Genomic DNA, 22,055 nt, shown 5'->3' with positions numbered 1-22,055 from the left:
ATCACTTGAGTTAAATGCCGCTCCCCTTGATAAGATGTGGCAGATTGCTTATCTATCACAAGAGGCTTGTGTGATGCTCTTTGCCTTATTGATTTTAGATTACACCTTAACCTAAAACATCTAACTAGACATCCATAGCCCACGGAGGGGCCTGCCATGATTCACAGAGGGGTTTGGTGGTTTCTGAGACCCACAAACTGCTTGGGTCCTTCGTGAGTGAAGGCTCTGTCTCCACACCAACGAGCCCAACATCCTGAGGTTGACCAGATGTGCATTAACGACAGACACCCCCAAACTGCATCACTGCTCAGAGAAGAACAAATCCCTCTATTGCTTTATGGCATCTTCTCTGGCAGGCGCTACCATAAAGTAAGCATGCTTTCAGCAAATTAACAGAGTAATTTTGAGCAGGTATCCATAATATTACAAAAAAATCCCAAATAATAGCAAGGTATTTGAAACAGCAATAACAAAACAACAGAGGGGTTTTAATCAACCTGGTGCATCATTTCAACCCTCAAAGAGCCTCAGCGCTCCTAAGGTCATCATCACCTCCTCTGATGACACTGTCACCTAGCAGAGGAAAGAACATTTGCAGCACTGTTGCCCTAATGGATCTGTTTCACTCAAGGGGGAAGAAAACAGGGTTTTGCAGCCCAAAGTTGTTCTCAGCAAGCACTCAAATCATCCACACTTTCCAGAGGGCAGTCCCTACCCCAATCTCTTCTCTCTCATTTCATCTCTAACTGCCCCCACCCCCAGGCGCAGCCGACAAAAATCGGTTTCAAATTTCTCATCATTATCTACTTAAGAGAAAAAATTACATAGGCCATAGTATTCCACGGTCAAATTTGAATTTTTCAGGAAAAACATGACTACCAGAAGGAATGCTATGGACAATGAAAAGACACGTCTCCCTTCCTTTGGAGCAATTGCTGGGTGACAAACAGACAGCCCGCCACGTCGCTTACCCTCTCCACGCTGCGTCTTCTCAGCGATCCATAAGGAATTTTCAGTAAAAGTCTCTGGGATCTATTCGGAGCCACTGCAGCTTGAACCACCATGGTGTAGTGCCGGGTGTGAGTGAGTGAGTGAGAGTAAGAGTAAGAGTGAGTGTGTGTGTGTGTGTGTGTGTGTGTGTGTGTTCCCAGCAAAGGGAGAGATGGAGGCGTCCTCCAAACTAAGTTACCGTCTCCTGGAGGTTTCCCAAATATCAAATGACCGAAAGAGTTTTCTCTCTCCACCGTATGAGTCAAGATGTGGTGTGTCCGGAGGTGGGGGATGGGGAGGAGGAAAGAAACTTCAGCGGGCCTCCAGCTGCCCAGCCTGGCTCCCTCCTGTCCACCCCTGCGTGTCAGGCTCTCGGCGAGTCTGCATGTCCCAGGAGCAGGCCAGTGGCGCTTCTGGGGGGGAGTGATCCAGAAATGTCAACTTTGCTTCTCGTGGCTCCAGACGGTAACCAGGTCAGTTGTCTGATCGAAGCCCTATCAGACGTAGTATTCGTTCCGTCACGTGACTCCAAAGCCCCCTCGGCCGCCCAGTAGGTCACATGCTCACCTTAAAAAGACTATGTGGAATATCACCATCTGGAGCGGAGATTAATGTGCAGTCCTGCATTCTGATTTCACTCTCTTCCCAACACAGGAAAAATATGAAGGGCAGTGACATAACACACTGGGGACTTGCGGGGGGGAGGGGGCGGGGGGGGAAGACTCCCTCTACCCAGTCCTAAATTTTAAGAAGGACCCTGAGCATCAGACATGCATATTTTTTCCTTCCTGCTTTCCAACGGACAGAAAATAAATGCAGGCGTACAGTGAATTATATATATGAACGCAGTCCACAAAGAGAGAGGGAGAGGAGAAAATGTTTATATCGCATGGCTTAGACGAATCAAATCAAATACGGCAGACAGACTTGCATTTGGCTGCTCCTCATTTACATGTTTGTGTTACAGAGCATTTATTTTTATGTGTGCCAATAAACATAAAGAAATTATGTTTGATTTTTATGAGGCTCTGAAAAGGACTGTCTAAGCTCAGATTCACCCATCACATTGGTCTCTTCTTCGCTAATCAGATGGCGTAATTCCATGGCAGACAGGCTTCTCAGACTGACGGTACACATGCTCTAAAACCGGAAGTTTCCTGTAATATTTTGTTACTGATATACTGTTCACTTATGCAATCTCCCCTATCTCTACTCCTCTCTAACTCTGCTTATTTCTACAGCAAAGAAAATCACTAAAAAGAAAAAACAAGTAAGGAGCCCCAGAATGGAAGGTATTTTAGTTTTGGGTTTTTTTGTTTGTTTGTTTGTTTTTTTCCCTAACATATTTCAGCATCCGCTGCTCCTCTCTGTTCTGGGGTTTTATGAAAGGAATGCCACTTCCTTTGTAATAATCCCATGCTTTTGGGTGTTTGCCTAATATCACTCTTATGCCTTGGGAAAAGCTTTTATTTATTCTCTACAGACCCGTTTATTGAAAACGACGGAAAAGAAAGTTCTGTTTATTCTAAGAATGTGATGGGAAGTGGGGGCGGGTGCAGCAGGGACGAAAAGTGGAGTTTTTTACACCCCTTGCAAACGAATCAGGAAAAAGACTCCTGAAAGGGAGGGGGTGCTCCTGGGGGCAGGGGAGGGGAAGGATGGAGACGGGGGTCTGGTCACCCAACTCAGACACACATTAAGAGGCAGTTAAAGCAAGCATCAAGTTGATGTGGGAAATTCCAAATATATAACAATCGGGCTTTGTTCGTAATGGGTTCCATATGTGCAGTTGGAGAGTTAGTGAGAGGGTGAGAGGGAAGGGGGGAGACAGGGAAAGATGGAAGGTTCTCCAGCCTGACCTGCAAAGAGTCTGTGGTGAGGTGGTCTGGGCTTCCAGACCCTTCTTCCTCTTTCTCGCTTCCCTCCTGCACTGCCCAGATTCAAACTCTTTCAGGGGTGGAAATACACTTGGAATGTTACCCAATTACTTGGCCAAATCAATAGATTCTCTTTGCTTGATAAAACCCCGTGTGACTCCCAAACGGTTTTGGACAAAGGACAGGCACATTTGCAAAGCCCTTATCTGTTCAGAGCCCCGGGATTTCTGTTTGCAAGTGCAGTTGGCGCGCGGGCCATGGATCAGATCAACGGAGAAGTCCCTGTCTCTTTCCTGACCCTGGCCAGAGCAAAGCCCCTGGGAGCTGGATTTATTTATATTTGACTAAATGCAACTTCCTGTTTCCCAGGGGTATTAATGAGTGTTTCGCTGAAGAGCTTAAGGTTTCATGGCATAGTTCAGATCATAAGGGACACTTTGATGAACTAAGTGCAAATAAAACGAAAACATATGCCTTTGATTAAAGTTGAAATACATATAGAAGAGAATGTTAATGGAAACAAAAATAACCCTCAGCCAGACTCCCACACATCTGAACCCCACACATCTGCTCCCCCTTGGTGGGGGAGGGTCGGGGGCAGACAGGATCATTTCTCATCTCAGCACCCCCGCCTCCTCCCAGCTAACAGAGAGCCCTCCCCAGTCCCCACAGAGTAGGGAGCACCTCCTCAGAGAGGTCTGAAGGTTCTGAAAGTTCAGTTTATTCAAAATGATCTTTCTGATGGTCTCACTATGGGTGTTTGAGATTAACATGTTTAAAATTAATTATCAAGTCTAAAATATTAATTTGCAGAAGACTATTGTTACTATACAAATATGTTTCCTGGGAGGGGATATGCACTCATACCTTTGTAGATACAACCACTTTGGGAGAGGTGAGGGTCACTAACGTTTACTGAGTCCCCACCAGGTAATGTGCTAGAAGGTCACCAAGGTCTCAGAATTAAGTTTCATTATCCATCTTTTCCAAGGGATGGTACAGGGGCCCAAAGAGGGTTACTAAGTTGATCAAGGTAGCACACAGCTAGAACCGTCATTCTAAATGGAAACCAAAACCAACATGGTTGATTTCAGGGCCTGACTTGGTCCATCACACTCTCACCTGCCACAAAGGACTTTATCAGATTATAGTGCATTAGAAATCTCAAAAGGAGATGTATCCAGGGGGCCTGTCAGGGAAAGGTAAAAACCAGTCATAGAAAGAGAGAGACTTTCTTTTTCTTTCTTTTTTTAATAGCTGCACCTGCATATGAAAGGCATACATAAGTTCCTGGGACAGGGATTGAATCCAAGTGGCAACTGTGTCCTACACAGCAGCTTGTGGCAATGCCGGATCCTTAAGCCACTGAGCAAGGACAGGGATCGAACCTGCATCCTCATGGAGACAATGTTGGGACCTTAACCTGCTGAGCCATAATGGGAACTTCTGCAGTCACATTCTTAACCTATTGTGCCACAGCAGGAACTCTGAGAGAGAATTTCAGTACAGGGAATGGTGTTAGATTGAGCAGTGCTAGTATCTCTGGAAGCACTGCCTTGGTATTCCTTGGAGCTTAGCACGGGGGATGGAAGAGCCGAGAAGCCCAAAGGAGCTGGGGAAGAAGCTGGGGAGGCAGCACAGAATGGCCACCACAGATTCAGGCTGAGGGGACCCTGTGGGCCCACCTGCAGGACCAGATCACCACTGGAGCCATCAGCCATGCCCAGTGTGAAGAAGGGGGTGGGGGTGGGGACCACCTTGCTTCTCTCTTTCTATTCCTTTCTAGTCTCACACTATGACCTTCCACATGCTGAAGCAACCCCCTGACATGGAGCTTTGGGCAGAGTCACATAGGGAGGGGAAGGAAGAAATCTGGGGGTAAACCGTGGAGGACTGGCACTGAGGGGACAGGGACCCTGGAACTAAGGACTGGGAGATGGTGAATTTAGGACCAGATGAAGAGGACACAAGGACATGAGGAAAGCCTTTGGGATGGACTACAAGCCCCCACCCTGATCCCCGGGTCTTGCATCCAATTGTGGATACAGGTTCTGATCCGAGGTTGGGTGAACTTGCAGATGTGGAACCTGTGGATATGGAGGGCCGGCTGTCAGGGACTTGAGCATCCGTGGATTTGGGTATCCCTGGGAGTCCGGGAAGCAGTCTCTTGTGGACACCACTGAAGGACTGTATTACTTACAGCGTGTCTTTGCCAGGGAGGTGGGAGATGGGGTTCCCCGGGCATCCAGGGACCAGCCTATGGGCACGGGATAGAGGGGAAGGAAACTGCCAGTGGGCACATCAGTAAACCCTGTGGAAGTGGGGTGGAGAAGACACATTCCCTGCTGGAGTCCCTGAAGCGGCTGCTTCTCCTGCCCCTTGGGGCACAGCCCCCCACTTAAGGCTGGTGGAGCTTTTGGTTTATTGTGAATATTTCCTTCCCATCTCAGTGAAGTGTCCCCATTCAAATCTGGAATGAAAGTGCACAGGAATCGATTGAAACACGTGTCAGGAAAATCAATGGTCTTGGCACGCCGAAGCAAGATGGATCAAACAAAAAGGGTGTTCGTGGTTGGGGACAGCAGGAGGGGAAGGAGGGGGTTGGGGATGAGGGCCTGTCACAGGGAAAGCATTTTGGGACACCCGTGACACCTGTATGACAGGAGGCAGGAGAAGGGAGGTCGCACGGGGGTGATGTGTGTGCTCAGGTGATGGGGCTGTGCGGGCGGCCCTGGGGAGGGTGGGTGATCTCCTGGGAGAATTCTGGGCACGGAAACAGGGGACATTGCAACCTCCTGCCCAGTGTGAGCGTGGCATACCAGAATCCAGGGTTTATCCCCGATGCCAGCCCAGGCCTGCGGGGACCCCTTGGGAGGCCCATCTTTTTGGTCCTCGGCAGGTCCATGTGGATGAACTCCCTGGCACTAAGGAGGCCCACTGGCACCGCCTGATTGTGTTTGTCTGGCAGAATGAGGAGGTGGGGGTCACAGGACAAAGAAGGACCAAGACGCTGTGGCTGGGGGAGGGGTGACTGAGGGCACGCTGTGGGGGAGGGGTATCAGAGGGCAGCCTGAGGCCCCTGTGAGCCGGGGCTCAGGGACCCAGGGCAGTGAGTTTCAGGACAGCGAACCCAAGTGTCCTTCCAGAAAGAGGGACAGAATCAATCTGAAGAAGGGTCCCTCTGACCTTTCAGTCCACTTTCTTTCTTTCTCTAGTCAAAAGCAAACGCTGGCTGACGCTAAGGACTTGAAGACCGTGGAAAGCTGACGGGGGAGATGCTTCTCCTCAGGTCCACCTCAAGCTGCTACCTCTTGTCCACTGAGCAGGATGAGGAAGGGGCTCCTTCTCAGTTTTGCTGGTGGTTTCTAGGCTGCAGCACCTCCCTTCCCCCACCCCCACCCAAGGCTCTCGAGGAGGGTCTGAAGCCCTAAGCTGACCTCACCCTGCAGGTTGGGGGGGGGGAGAGGGGAGGGGGAGCCCCACCCCTCCCCTCAGGCTGGTGGGTGAGAGGGGCTGTGAGGCACCCGCGAGGAGGGTCACGGGAGCTTTCGAAGGGGAAAGGACCAGCTGGAGCAGCGGGCACAGCCAAGGGAAGTCACTTCCACCCCAACATGTTGGTTCATCTAAGGTGCTCAGGTGTTGTGTAAAAGAAGACTGCTGGGAAGAGACTTCATTTTTTTTCTCTTTTTTTCTTTTTAGGGCTGCACCTGGAAGTTCCCAGGCTAGGGGTAGATTTGGAGCTGCAGCTGCTGGCCCACACCCCAGCCACAGCAATGCCAGATCTGAGCGGCATCTGTGACCTACACCAAAGCTTGTGGCAACGCTGAGTCCTTAACCCACTGAACCAGGCCACGGATCAAATCTGCATCCTCACAGAGACAATGTTGGGTGCTTAACCCACTGAGCCACAGTGGGAACTCCCCAAAGCGATTTTAAATGACCACCCGGAAGAGAGGTGGAGCTTGTGATCTATAATCAAAAATACAAATGTGGTCTTAGTCTTCTTTTCTGGCACAGAGCTCTTAAAACCCTCGGAATTTCCTAAGTGCTGAGAATGATAAATCTGCCTTTTGTTAGGTTCACGGGGTGACTTTTGGGAAGCCCGTAGGTCACCTAAGGAGGGGCTGGTCCCCAGAGAAACCGACGCTGGGATTAGACGGCCGGAACTTTCAGTCCCACCTGCTGACCAAGAGGGAGAGGAGAGAGGCTGGAGGTTGAATTGATCACCAATGGTTCAGTCAGTACGGAAGCCTCCATAAAATCCCAATAGTATGGGCTTTGGAGAGCTTCTGGGTTGGAGATCTGGGGGAGATTGGTGAGTTCATTCATACCTGGCCCTATGTTGCCCTTCTATCTGGCTGTTCCTGAGTTTTATCTTTTAATTATCAACCAGTAATCAAGTAAGTAAAGCATTTCTGAGCTCTGTGATTTGCTCTAGCAAAGTCTGATTTAGAACCATCTGATCAGAAGCACAGGTGACAATGTGGACTTGAAATTGGTATCTGAAGTGGGGGAGGGTAGTCTTGTAGGACTGAGCCCTCAACCCATGGGATCTGGTGCTGTCTCCAGGCAGAGAGAGTCTGAACCAAGTTGACCTGTAGAAACACCCAGCTGGTATTGGAGAATCATTGGTGTGGGACCACCCCTGTCCCAACCACACACATTGGAATTGGCTTTGAGAATATTAAGAGGTATCACTTGTGCCTGGGAACTGCAATGAGAGAACCCCAGTGATGGAGAAGGGGGGGAGCAGGGTCTTCAAAGGACCCCCAGACACCCTGCAAGGACAAGATTGGGTTTACACACCTGTAGGTCCCAGAGAAAGACTTTCCTGCTCTGACCTCTCTGACCTTTCCCAGCCCAGCATCATCCACACCAGCCCTGAGCTGGGAGATTGCAAGTGCCATAGCCTTGAATGAAGTTGGAGTTTTCACTGATGGTCATTTAAAACAGATAAGAGAATAAACAGGCTGAGAGTGAGCCAGACACAGATGAAGACAACACATTCCTAGCCAATTTGGAAAATTCCTCCAGCAGGAGGGAGGGAGGGAAATTCAGAAGGGAAGCCTGTCTTTCTTCAACATTCCAGCACCATTTCCCTTAGCTCCTAACACAGTAACCTGGGTGAATTCATGTCACGTCTTATTAGAGTAAGCTGTGACTGAGGCTATGCAAACAGAAATACTGCTGACATCCCTAATTTTCTGTTTGAAGAGTGGCTGGAATTTAGGCCAAACATGAAACCCAATATCCTTAAGAACAGAACCATGACATGGAGCAACCCTAGTGTCACCAGGGCCTGCGGGATTATCCACAGGTCCCTATGCAGGACAGTTTAGGTTTCTCTTGGTTGGAAATGAGGTTTGTGCTGATGCAACAGAGTTGGCACTATCCATCTTTGGACAGAGTTCCCTCCTCCTAAGGCATTTGGAAGAAACAGCAGGTAGAATTTTAGCTAGCTTCAGTAGGTAAATGAATTTTTCCTTCCCTACATTTCCTTCCCTCTCTCTCTCTCTCTTTTCTTTTTTTGGCTGCACTCGTGACATATGAAAGTTCCTGGGCCAGGGATTGAACCCAAGCTGTAGCTGCAACCTATGCCACAGCTGAAGCAATGTCGGATCCTTAACCAACTGCACCACAGCAGGAACTCCCTCTCTCTTTTTCCTGTTCAAGCTTCCTTTGTCTAGTTGGGCTTCACCCTGGGCTTCATTGAACCGTTCTCCTCCATGACCCCCCAAGCAAAGAAAACAAGTCCAATGTTGTAATTGCCTTTCTTTGCTTATGCTGTATATCTTTCATTCAACAGTTATTTGAGTGTCTAAGAAAATAATGATAACCCCCTGACCCAGGACCTTCTATTACAGGCACTCTAGTCATTCATTTAATTCTCACGATAACTTATCAAATAGGTTTTCTTGTTTCCCCTGGCTGAGGATGAAGAAACTGAGGCATGGAGAAGGGAAGGCACCTGTCCTGGGTCCCCTGTAAGTAGCTTCACAGTCAGTGAACCGTTGTACTCTCCTAGGTATGCCTAGAACTGAGGACATATGAGACCTGGTACTTATTGGAAGAGTTTTCTTTTGTTCCTCAAACTCTGCTCCAGAGGGTCTCTGTGGGAGTAAAAGAGCACTGGCATTACACCCGAGTTGCACCTGGAAGGTTCTCAAACACTTACCCAGCAGGTATTTCTCTCTCTCTCTCTCCACACACACACACAACACAGAGTTTTCCTGGATCTTATCAGCTACCTCTCTCCGTCTTCATACACACTCTGTGATGATGTCATCCATGTTTCATCTGTCTGAATTTCTTTTTTTTTTCTTTATTTTTAGGGCCACACCCAGGGCAAATGGAGGTTCCCAGGCAAGGGGTCGAATTGGAGCTATGGCTGCTGGCCTATGCCACAGCCACAGCAATGCCAGATCCGAACTGCATCTTCGACCTACACCACAGCTCATGGCAATGCCGATCCTTAACCCACTGAGCAGGACCAGGAATTGAAACCGTGTCCTCATGGATACTAGCCAGGTTCATTAACCACTGAGCCACAACAGAAACTCCACTGTCTGAATTTCTTAAAGGTCATGTAGCTCAGCCCCACTTTTTGGGTGGTAAAGAGACTTCTTCAAACTTTGAGAACTCCCTGTTGGGGATGTTTCACTAGAGTAGAACATTAACTAGCCCAGAACAGGATACTCTGTCTCCATCAACTCAAAAATATACATCCCATCACAAAGAAAATCAGATTCTGGGAGTTCCCATCATGGTGCAGCAGAAACAAATCCAACTAGGAACCATGTGGTTGCAGGTTCAATCCCCGGCCTTGCTCAATGGGTTAAGGATCTGGCATTGCTGTGAGCTGTGATGTAGATGAAAGACATGGCTCGGATCTGGTATTGCTGTGGCTTGGCATAGGCCGGTAGCAACAGCTCTGATTGACCCCTAGCCTGGGAACCTCCATATGCCGTGGATGCGGCCCTAAAAAAGACAAAAAGACAAAAAAAAAAAAAAAAAGAAAGAAAGAAAGAAAAAGAAAATCAGATTCTTTTAGGATAGGGAAGAAAATGCAGCATTTTCTGATGGAAAACTTACATGCTAATCATGCATCCCAGAATTTCATTCGATCTTTTTGTTGTTGTTGTTGGGCCTATGGCATGCAGAAGTTCCCAGGCCAGGGATTGAACTTACACCACAGCAGCAACCGAAGCCACAGCAGTGACAATGCTGGATCCCTAACCCACTGCGCCACCAGGGAATATCTCACTCAATCTTGATGGCAATGATGGAGCCATAGAAGATGTTAAGTGGAAAATACAAATGGCTGGGGGTGGAGGATTAGTCCATATTCTGTCTTAGCAACCTGGTTTCACAGACATCATCAGATAACAGTCTCATCAGCATGCTAGCAGGATTATTCACCCATGGAAAGAGGGAGCAGACAGAACTCTGGATTGCAAGAAGCACATGGATTTTATTCCTTTATAGGAATCTTCTTCATATGTGACCTTCATATGATTTGTCCCCATTAGAGCCTCCCTTTCCCTTCCCAGCATGGGGCTAAGTCAGGCAATCAATGGCTGCAGCCTGGGATAATGGCTCTTCTGCATGGTGGTAATGGCTTATTGCATGTGCCATTAGGAGTGATGTCATGGCCAGGTCCTGAGGAATCAATAAGATTGCCAGGATGCTTTGTGATTAAGCAGTTAATAAGCTGACCTGTGTGGGGCTGGCCATGTAGATTGGCTTTCGAGACCATTTTGCAAAGCCCTTTTTCATGTGCTATTGGTTGTGGATGGATTTTGATAACTAGCATTGATTTGCTATACTTATGAAGTGCTGCTTGCACTGGTTAAACTCTGTAATTGCACCTAGAATGGACAAATAAATAATGTCCTTATCTATGGTATTGACTACCCAGGATTAGCTGAATATATAGAGTATACCTCCAAACAGTCAATGGATGTTGACCTTTTATTTTTACTGGGCTTAACTCTCAAATTTCAGTTAAGTATGGGGCAGTAAATGACTAAGTTTTAAAGCTGCTTCTACTTTCCATGCTTCCTTTTTCCAGGATGAGAAGTTTTAACATGTGATTTTCCTCAATAGGAGAATGGTTCATCTTGGTTTAAGTGATCCCTCTGGTGCAGCAAAAAAGGATTTTTTTTTTTGGGGGAGGATCAGGTTGCCTTCTCTTCTGTGCCCAGGAACACGTCACTACCATGGGTAATGGCTCATTTTCTCAGGAGTCTCTAGAATAAGCCACATGGTCTGTATCTCCCCAAGATGGGGAAGGAAAGCATTTGAGTATATGAGGAAACTGGTCTAAAAGTCTCACACTGTAGAAATATAGCTTATCTTAAGTGTTTCCTAGAGAGCTTCCCTAAGTTAAAATGTCAAAGCATTTCCCAATATCAGAATCTGCCCAAAGTGGGCAAAATACTTTCAAAGGGCAAATTCTTAGGTGTATATGAGAATAGGTAGGGGATTTTTGTACTGTTTGCTTGGAGTAATCATTTCTATTTGAGTTTTAAACCCCTATAGCATGAATACAGGTAGTAGACTGTTGTGAAACTTGAATGAGCCAGTGGAATCATGTGTATGAGAAAAGGCATGGTCAGAAATGACAGTGAGACCAGATTCTGACTTTCGTACTATAGAAAAATATATTTTAGATCTTATTCTGTTTGCAAGAGGGAGTCATTAAAAGTCACTTTTTGAAAGGAAGTGATAGCATCTTCCTGAATATTTTGAACTTGAGTGAAAAAGGATGAAGTTTAGAGGGTCAAGGTGTATTAGAGGAAAAGACAGCAGTTACAATGACACTGCAACTGCTCAGACAAGTGATGATTAAGTCCAGAACTAGGACTGTGGTGACAGGCTGAATACAAGATGCTGGGCAGTCATAAAGGATGGAAGGAAGAATACAGTGTTCCTCTATACTGAGGGACTGGAGAAAGGATGGTCCTATTAATCAAGAGACATACCTAAGAAAAGGGGAGGGTTTGGAGAGATGATAATGAGCAGCTCTGGATGTACAGAATTTCTGGAGCTGAATATTTTGACCTGGAACTGAAAAGGGGTGTCAAGCCTGGAAATGTAGGTCTGGATTTCACTATTGGACAGGTAACCACTAGACAGGTTATTAGTCAAGTGTGAGGGCAGACATTCAAGAACACAAAATTTTACTTCTTATGCACCTTTTCTCAGGAGTTTATTGGAAGATAATCTACAGCAAAAGAAAGTTAAACCTACAAAGAGAGGGGCATGAGTTCCAAGAAAAGGAGAACTGATCACAGGACAGGTGCAAAGGGAGTTCTCAAAATAATGGAAATTATTCGAGAGAAAATGCCTCGAGAAGACAGTTGTACAAGAGATTTAAAGAGTTAGTCCAATTGGTGTAGAAGGATGGAGGGATCCAAGAAAGACGGCTCAAAAAAAAAAAAAAAAAAAGAAAAAGAAAAAAGAAAAATGGAATATTTTGAGTATCTGATGAGCTTGCCAAATTGAGAGGAAAAACGTAGATCTATTGAAGCTCTTAGAGAAAAATGCTTGATTGGTACAATAGAATATTAAGTAAGTGAACAATAAAACAAAGCAGCTGTTAACTCCTAGAAAACCATAAAGTTGAAAAATACAGAGTATGTAATCAGACTATACCATACTTCTCAACTGTAAACAATGTCTTGGTAGTCATAATACAACTGTGATTTAAACTGTGATACAGATACATCAAGAAGAGAGGGGGAAACAGATAAGTGTGTGCTTGTAGGGGTGTGGAGTAAGGCTTGAAATAAATGAAAGCCTCATCTTTCAGGATAGCAGCATAAAAAATGTCAAAAACTGGGTAATTTAGAAATCACAGTATAAACACATGGTTGAGAAATCTGGAGGTAACTACCAGAAGCAACAGTTGAAGGAGAATGTCCATGGGTACCCCTGGGGAGAGAGACTTAGAGATAGAAAGAAGGGAAGTGAAACCTGGTGTCCTTCTTTATAAGTCTTCTAGTACTCTTCAACTTTAAAATGTTATGAAAATAGTCAAGCACAGGTAATACATTGGTAACAATGAGAAATTGTAAAGAGAAGAAGGAATGTTCTAGGCAGTTAGAGCCAGATAAGGCCTAGGAGCAGTGGGCAGTAATGAGAAAGTCACTGATGGCCTTGAGGATGTGTGCTGGAAAGTCAACAACAGAAGATGGGCTGTGGAAGAAAAGCTGGAATTGCCTGGTCTCTTTTTAAATGGACAGATTTGAGTCTAGATACTCAGTTATTTAATCCAACAAGCAAATGTATCAGGAGACCAGCTTAATTTTCTCTGGTTTCTCTTCCTTCAGTGAATGTTACAGGGCTCTTCTTTCCTGGATCTGCTATTGAAATGGCTATTGAATGCACAACCTTTAAGCTAGATCTTGGAAAGAGGCACCTAAAATCATTTGAAACAAGATGAGGCTCGACAGACAAAAGGAAAAGACAAATACACCAGCCGGGTCATTGCCATCAATTCCAGAGCCTGTCCTGAAGGGTCATCCACTTTAATGATCTCACCCTTTGTGCTCTTTACTTCAGGGTGGTGTCATGTGTATTTGTGTGTATGTATGCTCGTGCACACACTATGTGTGTGTCATTTTCTCTTGTGAACTCAGCTGCACTGCAGCAGCTACAGGGGCTCCAGAGTGGCGACAACCAATTATGAAACACCTAGTCTATGTCTTTTTATCTCATCTTACAGAATCCTTGCATTCCCACGAAAATCCCTAGTGGCCTTTCATCGTCCTGGAAAGGAAGTGTCAATAAGGAAACAGCTGTTCCTGAGATAGTAAGATGACATTCTAATGAGCATGCTGAGAGCTATGGAAGAAACCTAAGGCAGGCTAATGGGATTCAGATGCAAATATTCTTTCTAGACAACTATACTCATATGAGAAAGCCCGTAGTCCCTAGCAAGGCTGAGAGGGGGACAGAGGCCTGCAGAAGTCATATCTCCTCCTTCCTATATGGATTTTTTTTATCCTCCTAACCCCTATGGAGGTCAAACACTCTCCTTGGCTGTCTGCTTGGAGGTAGTGACTCAAAGTCACCTTGCTTAAAGGCCTCAACAGAGAAACCTGTTGGAGAGCCTGAGATTGCCCTGCACTCCATCCTCCCCAGTGTGTTCACACTAGGTACCTCCTACCACTTTGGAAGCAGGTAGGGGAAACAGTTGATGTAGCTGTGGCAGGGAGTGATACTTTCTTTGACAGAAACAAAAGCCCTGATAATTTAAGGGGGACGTTTAGGTGGTGAAAGTGAGAGAGAGCTTTACGGGCAAGGAAATGGGAAATTACTTTTTACTGTTAGGGACTTAACACAGATGCTTCTTGTAGGGGAAGGCAAAGGGAAGAAGACAACTGACTCACCCAGTGCTTTCTCTGCATCAAGCATGGCCATGGGCACTTGCCCTAAATGACCTCTTTTAAAACTTCACTGTGATCCTAACCTGGGTAGTATGAGCTATACTTTATTGATGAGGAAATCAAAGCTCAGAAAGATCAAATGCTTGGAAGTGGTGCTGAGCTTGGATTGAGACCCAAGTCCGTGTGATGCCAAAGCTCATTCTCAGTATTTTCTAGGGATGTGCATGTAGAGATACCTCAGAGCATTCTGCTCTTCCTAACATGTCTGCCTTCAGGAGAAAGTGTTTTACCAGAGCCTGAACAGGTGAGGTTGCATCAGAGCATACCCTACTTGGGGGAAGGGAAATACCAACTCCAGCCCCCTCCATCCATCCTGTACTACCTGACTTTGGGGCAGAATCCCTAAGAAGTACTGGTGAAGTTCTAAGTCAAAGACCACAGGCTCACTAAAAGACTGAGACCTTGCATAGGACTACAGGATGCCCCACCCCTCACCACTTTATTAAAGCCTATTTACCACAGTTCCTGTAACTCAGTACACCATGTCCACCTTGAAATTACAAGGCATATTCAAAGACAAGAAATACAGTGTGAAGAGAATGAACAAGCATCATTGCCAGAATCAGATATGGCAGGGATATTGAAACTAAATCAGATAGGCAGGGATGCTGGAACTAAACAAACAAACAAACAAACAATGACTTTTATCCTAAAGGTGTTAATGGAAAAAGTTGACTATATGAAAAAACAGGTGATTTATATAAACAGAGAGGTGGAAATTCTAGTAAAGAATCAAAAAGACACTCTAGTGATCAAAAATACTATGAGGTGAATGAAGAGTGCTTTTGATGTTTCCATCAGTAGACTGGACAATGGACAGGATCATATCTCATATCAATGGAGTCACTGGTAAATTCTACCAAATATTTATGGAGGAAGGTATATCAATTCTCTACAATCTAGAGAATGAGAAAAAAATCCATAGACTGGGAGAAAATATTTATAGAAGACAAATCTGACAAAGACTGTTATCCAAAATATACAAAGAACCCTTAAAACTCAACAATTAGAAACAAACAACCAGATTAAAAAATAGACAGAGGACATGAACAGACACCTCACCAAAGAAGATACACAGATGGCAAGTAAGCATGTGAAAAGATGTTCAAAATCATATATCATTAAGGAAGTGCTAATCAGGACAACAATTAGATACCACTACATACCTAGTATATTGGCCAAAATCCAAAACACTGATAACACCAAATGTTGTAATAGGAGTTCCCATTTGATGGGAATGCACAACCATTTTGGAAGGCAATTTGGCAATATCTCACAAAACTAAGTAGAGTCTTACCATACAATCCAGCAATCAAGCTCCTTGGTATTTACTCAAATGAATTGAAACTTATGCCCACACAAAAATCTGCACATGGACGCTTATAGTAGTTTATTCATAATTGCCCAAACTTGGAAGCAAACAAGTTGTCTTTCAGTAGGTGAATGAATAAACTGTGGTCCATCCAGACAATGGAATATTATTCATCACTGAAAATAAATGAGCTATCAAGCCATGAAAAGAAAAAGAGAAAACTTAAATTCATAGTGCTAAGTAAAAGAAGCCAATCTGAAAAGGGGAAATATTTTGATTCTAACTCTGTAACATCCTGGAAAAGGCAAAACTATGGAAATAGTAAAAAGATTGGTGGTTGCCATGCATCAGAGCAGAAGGATGGGTAAACAGGTAGAACACAGAAGATTTTTAGGACAGTGAAACTATCATGAGTGGTGGATACACATCATCATATCCTTGTCCAAACAACACCGAGAGTGACCCCTAATGTAAAATACTGACCTTGAATGACAATGACCTATCAATGTAGGTCCATCAGTTTTAACAAATGTAACACTCTTATGTGGCTATCCATCATGGTGGATGTTGTGAGGGTGTGGGGACAGAGGTATGTGAGAAATATTTGTACTTTCTGCTCAGTTTTGCTATGAAGCCAAAAAAATAGTCTAAAATTATTATTATTTTCTTTTACTATTTTTATATCTTTAATTTTTTGATGTTTAATGGTTATTTGTCCATCGACAGATGAATGGGTTAAGAAGATGTGGCGCATATATACAATGGATATTAGTCATAAATAAGAACAAAATAATGTCATTTGCAGCAATATGGATGCAACTAGATATTCTCCTACTAAGTGAAGTTAGAAAGAGAAAGACAAATAGTTTATGATATCACATAAGTGGAATCTAAAATATGGCACAAATGAACCTATCTACAAAACAGAAACAGACTCCTGGACGTATAGAACAGACTTGTGGTTGCCAAGGGGAAAGGGGGAGGAAGTGGGATGGATGGGGAGTTTGGGGTTGGTAGATGCAAACTGCTACATTTAGAATGCAAAGCAATGAGGGACCACTGTATAGCAAAGGGAACTATATCCAGTCTCTTGGGATAGACCATGATGGAAGACAATATGAGAAAAAGAATATATATATATACATATATATATATATATACACACACACACATATATATATACACATATATATGTGTATATATATATATGAGTCACTATGCTGCACAGCAGAAATTGACTCAACACTATAAATCAACTATACTCTAATAAAAATAAATTTAATTTAAAAATAAAATCATTTTTTATTAATTAAAAAACAGAGCATGGGGAGGTTGCTCTTGAGATGATAATGGTAGGATGAACTGGAGGAGAAACACTGGATGCAGGAGAATAATTAATTGTGAGTCCAAGTGAGAGGACCTAAACCGGGGCCAAGAAATGATGGGTTAGGTTTACCGAAAAGGATGGAGTATGTGACTGCAATCCCACCGAAAAGGATGGAGTATGTGACCACAATCCCTCCTAGGAGCTTCCAGACAAGATTATGGAGGTGGAAGTAGTGGGGAAATAGTGTGGGTGTGGGGGCAGTTTAAGGAGAGCAGGGCAATGCATTAATGACTTTGTGGTATTTAAAGAAGACAACTCCTTGAGTAATTCCTCCTCCTCCCCAAACCAAACTCACACCAATGCTTTGTTAGGCACAGACCGCCCCGGCCCGAGACCCTTCCCACCCACCACCAGCCCGGCCATGGCAGTCTGTGGTGGCTGGGCAGAAGATACTGGCTCTCTGAGAAACTCCCTCATCCTGCTCTTCAATCTCTATCTATACTTGGGATAAAGTACTTGGGATGCTGGCTGTCACTGGAAACCTAGAAGGCCCCTCTCCATTCTTAACACTTTCCTCATTAAGGCATAACTTCCCGACCCTACGATCAGAACGGCTGCGAATTGCTGAGATCTCGGTACCCAGCCCTGGAAAGGCTGCTTCCCTCCGGGAATCCTGCCAGCATCACGTTGCCTCAATTGGAAGACAAATTATAAATTAATAAAGAAAAAAAAAAAAAAAAGCCCCAGACTCTCACATCTGCCAAAACACACCGTTCCCTCAAAGGTTTCTGAAAGGGCCTCAGTGATGTATGGCATGAAAAGAGCCAGTCCTCTAGGAGCCTTTTCCAGATTCGAGATGCAGACTGGGTTGTCCTCAAAATGGACCACAGCTGTCTTTCCCAGGGCAGAGCCAGTGTTGTTCTTGGAAGCAGAAACCCCTCTCAGCTGCCTTACCACCTGCATGCTTCACAGAACCTGGAGTTCCCCAACCCCCCACCAAGAACACAAAACAGACCTATCACCGACAGAAAACCCTGAGGAAAGACTGAGAAAGACTGCGGTCAGTGTGGGGTAGGAACGCTGTTGAGGTTGCTATGAACGCCAGGGATTTTCAATGATTTTGTGTCTGAACTCATCATAGGCACTGAAGTGTCCTTGACAGCTGCTTTTTTCTTTAAAAGCAAGTCATTCAAACAGCCTCATCCCATCAAACCAACTCCTGAGGAAGCCTTGGTGACCTAAAACCTATGAAAGAGGCAATGATCCAGGCGCTGGAGAGGAAATTCTTACTCTACCCTGCCCTCAGTTTTCTCCAACTGAAAAATACAGATTTTCAGCCCACCCTCCCCCTTCTTTTCTGGACCGAGCGCTTCACCTTATGCACAAATCTGATTCTGCCAGCAATGCCTATTGAAGCTGCTTTTGTCTATTCTGGCCAATGTTTTCTGCACCCCATTCATTCTGACTTTTGCACATTGCTTGATTGTCAAAGCCGTTTCTCTGCCATGTGATCTGCATGGACCATCCTGCGTGGCTCAGGCATTTAGTGACTTTACGGTTTGCTCCCCGCCAAAAGCACAGGAGGAAGAAACAGCGGCGCAGAGGACTGGACCATGGGGACTCAGTGATGGGGACAGAAGGCCTCGGGGGGTGGCAGAGGAGGGTTTACTGTTAATGGAAGAAGTGAAAGCCTTTACTTACAAACACGTCCATGAGCAGGTGTTCCAGCGTCACCTCAAAGTCCTCCAGTTTGGCAGCTAAAGTCATAACGAACGATCCGTTGGGTGATCAGGCCCCGCCAACGGCCCAAACCAGCCAACTCCTCAGCTCAGGAAATACTCGGCCGGAGTCCAACTGAGTCACCGGGCAAAGTCGCCGCTAATGGAAAGTAGAAACCCTCGAAACAGAACAGAGCATCGCAGGCTGAACAGCTGGAGCTTTGTAGCCAGAAATCTTAGAGGATTGCTGGTGGCGGTGGGGGTGGGGGGATAAAGAGAGGTATTGAGGATGCTGTGGGACCAGGCTGGGTGAACAGTGATGTCATCAGGTGAAGAATTCAGCCCCTGCCTGGCTCTTGGTGACTTCACAGTCCAAGTGCTGTGGGAGAGGCAGGGAAACCTGACAGTGGGTGAAAGAGAAAGAGGCAGCGAGATGGGGTGAGGAGGGAAGAGTGGGGAAAAAATGGAATAAACCGTCTGACTCTGATATTTATAGGGGCACATGTTTTTGACTCCAGCCTATTTCTCAGTTCATTTGTGACCTTTCCTAAATGGCCATACACACTGGACTGTATTGTAGAACGGGGGCAGTGGGTCCCACAGAAGTTGGCTGTGACCAATGCTAGGGCAGTTCACACAGACACGCCATCAATGGGTCTTTGTAAAACACCCATCAGACCTTGTTCTGTATACGCTGACAGAAAAGCACATAGTCTCGTGAAAAACAAGGAAACGAAATTTTTCCTCAGAATATTATTAGATCCCCAGACCCTCCCCGGTCCCCCATCATCCCAGCCCCCCTCCTCTGCAAAAGTAGATAAACATCAAGGACAAAATTTAATCTCCTGTGTCAACTCCTCAAGCTGCTGCCAGTGAAGGACTGTCCACCAAAATCTTGCAAAGGCCATTTCTCCTTTTCTGACTCCCCAGTTTTGCTTCCTCTTCTTTTTTTTCACTTAAACGATTTTAATTTGGTATAATATGCATACCATGAAATTGACCATCGTGACTACGTTGACGTGCATAGTTTGGAAATGTTAAGTACATTCCCGTTGCTGTGCAGGAAATTTCCAGGACTCCTTTCATCCTGTAGAACTCAACCTCTTCACCCATTAAACAACAACCCCCTACCCGTCCCATCCTGAGCCCCCGGCACCCACCGTTCTACTTTCTGTCTCTATGGATTGGGCGATTCTGGGTAACCTCATATAAGTAGAATCATACAATATTTGTCCTTTTGCATCTGGCTTCTTTCACTTTGCCCAAGGTTTTCAAGTTTCACCCATACTGTAGCCTCTATCAGAACTTCTTTCCCCTTTAAGGCTGAAATCTTATATCTTAAGAAAGACCACTGCTTTGGACAAGTTTTCAAGCATGAGTAAATCTCTCAGGAGCACTTGGTTGTCAAGCCTATGGTGACCGTCCTCCCTGTGACTGTCCAAACAGCAACAGTCCTGGTCTACGAGCGAGTTCTGTCCTGTTCCCTAAACAACTGCTGGACTGAAATGGTCCCTGCAAATTCTAGCCTGTGACTCCAAACAGGGAGTGAACACCTAACAGGTTTTTCTATTTGTTTGTTTGTTTGTTTGTTTTGGCCATCCCTGGGCCAGGGATCGAACCTGCGTCACAACAGTGACAACACCGGATCCTTCACTGCCAGGCCACCGGAGGAACTCCGTAACAGTTAATATTGTTGCCAAAGGATTCCGTCGTGGCGCAGTGGTAACGAATCCGACTAGGACATGAGGTGCGGGTTCGGTCCTGCCTGCTCAGTGGGTAACGATCCGGCGTTGCGTGAGCTGGGTAGGTTGCAGACGCGGCTCGGATCCACGTTGCTGGCTCTGGCGTAGGCCGTGGCTACAGCTCCGATTCAACCCTAGCTGGAACCTCCATGCCGTGGAGCAGCCAAGAAATAGCAACAATAACAACAACAAAAAAAGACAAAAGACAAAAAAAAAAAAAAAATATTGTTGCCAAAGAAGAAGGTGGCCCACATGGAATGGAGAAGGAAACACAAATGTGAAAACCCTCCCCTTTCTTTTCAGGGCTCTCTAAAGTGGGAACAGCTGAAATGCTCCAATTTAGTATCTTCCCATGAATTTTCATTTTCCCAAAGGAGATTCAGACCCACTTAACTCAGCAGATAACATTTAAACAAAGCAAGGATAAACTAAAAGACCAAGAGAAAAAAAAACTGATAAAATGCATCATATTATTTATAAAGCAGATTTGGAGTCTGTCAGAGTAGTTTAGCTTGACAGTCAGTCATAAATTGTACATAAATGTTCTTTGAATTAGGGTTTCGATCCTGTTTTCAGTCCTCTAATAGGGGAATTAGAGTGGGCTTCATGACAAGCGTCTCTTGTTAGGCAAAGGCACCAGGGAGGGGGTGGCAGTGCAGTGATAAATGGCCCCAATAGCCAAGAATGTACAGAAAATATATTTCCCCAATGGGCGAACTCCTATTCGCAGACCTCCCAATGAGCTAATGTGATTGCCATGTCTGCGATGGATGCGAGGACCAGAACAAAGGATGTCAGCCGCACAGAATGCACACCGGCTGATGTCTTGCCGTCTTTTGTTAAAATTATAGCCGTCTTGAAGGATCTCAAAAAACCAAGTGCCTTCTCTCACCAGGTGAGAGAGCGATGGGTCAACAATTGGCCACATAACTAGGAGCCTGCTGGAGAGGAGGGGTGTATGTGTGTGTGTATATATATGTGTGTGTGTGTGTGTGTATATATATATGTGTGTGTGTGTGTGTATGTGTATATATATATGTGTGTGTATATATATATGTGTGTATATATATATATGCAGCAATATTGTTCTGTCTCCTGAGATTTTCAGAAACAGCCTTCAAAATTAGGTTTTCTTGAGCCCCTTACCTTAAGAATTCAATCTGTTTTTTAAAATATTTATTTCATTTTCTTTTTTAGGGCAGCAAGTGCAGCATATGGAAGTTCCCAAGCTAGGGGTCAAATCAGAGTTGCACCTGCCAGCCTACGCCGCAGCCACAGCCACAGCAACATGGGATCTGAGCTGCATCTGCAACCTACACCACAGCTCATGGCAATGCTGGATCCTTAACCCACTGAGTGAGGCCAGGGAGCAAACCTGCATCCTCATGGATACTAGTCAGATTCGTTTCTGCTGTGCCCTAATTTTTAATTTTAATTTTTATTAAAGTATAGTTGATTTAAAATGTGTCCATTTCTGCTCTACAGCAAAGTGACAGTCATACACAAACACACTCTCTCTCTTTTTCTCATATTATCTTCATCATATTCTATCACAAAAGGTTGGCTATAGTTCCCTGTGCTATACAGTAGGACCTCGATTTGGATGAAGCATTTCTAAAGTCTGGAATTTCATAGA

General features: G+C 45.1%; 1 protein-coding gene across 7 annotated transcripts in view; it reads right to left on the bottom strand.

The window, feature by feature from the left end:
* The window catches only part of FRMD4A (FERM domain containing 4A), a 664,082-nt gene that overhangs the window by 359,004 nt on the left and 283,023 nt on the right, over positions 1 to 22,055 (bottom strand). The window contains exon 1 of one of the 7 annotated variants that reach the window (XM_021064218.1): positions 18,661 to 19,437. The exons of 3 other annotated variants lie outside the window; for them this stretch is intronic. In XM_021064218.1, coding sequence (XP_020919877.1) covers positions 18,661 to 18,726 — 66 coding nt within the window. In that variant the 5' untranslated portion in view covers positions 18,727 to 19,437. Of the gene's footprint in view, positions 1 to 971; positions 1,672 to 18,660; positions 19,438 to 22,055 lie in introns of those variants that run through there. 3 more of the 7 variants (XM_021064227.1, XM_021064219.1, XM_021064217.1) reach the window with 3 other exon arrangements.

Source organism: Sus scrofa, chromosome 10 (genome assembly GCF_000003025.6).
Source record: "Sus scrofa isolate TJ Tabasco breed Duroc chromosome 10, Sscrofa11.1, whole genome shotgun sequence".
Taxonomy (NCBI): domain Eukaryota; kingdom Metazoa; phylum Chordata; class Mammalia; order Artiodactyla; family Suidae; genus Sus; species Sus scrofa.
The sequence above is the reverse complement of the archived record's forward strand: the minus strand, read 5'-3'. Positions and strand labels throughout refer to the sequence as shown.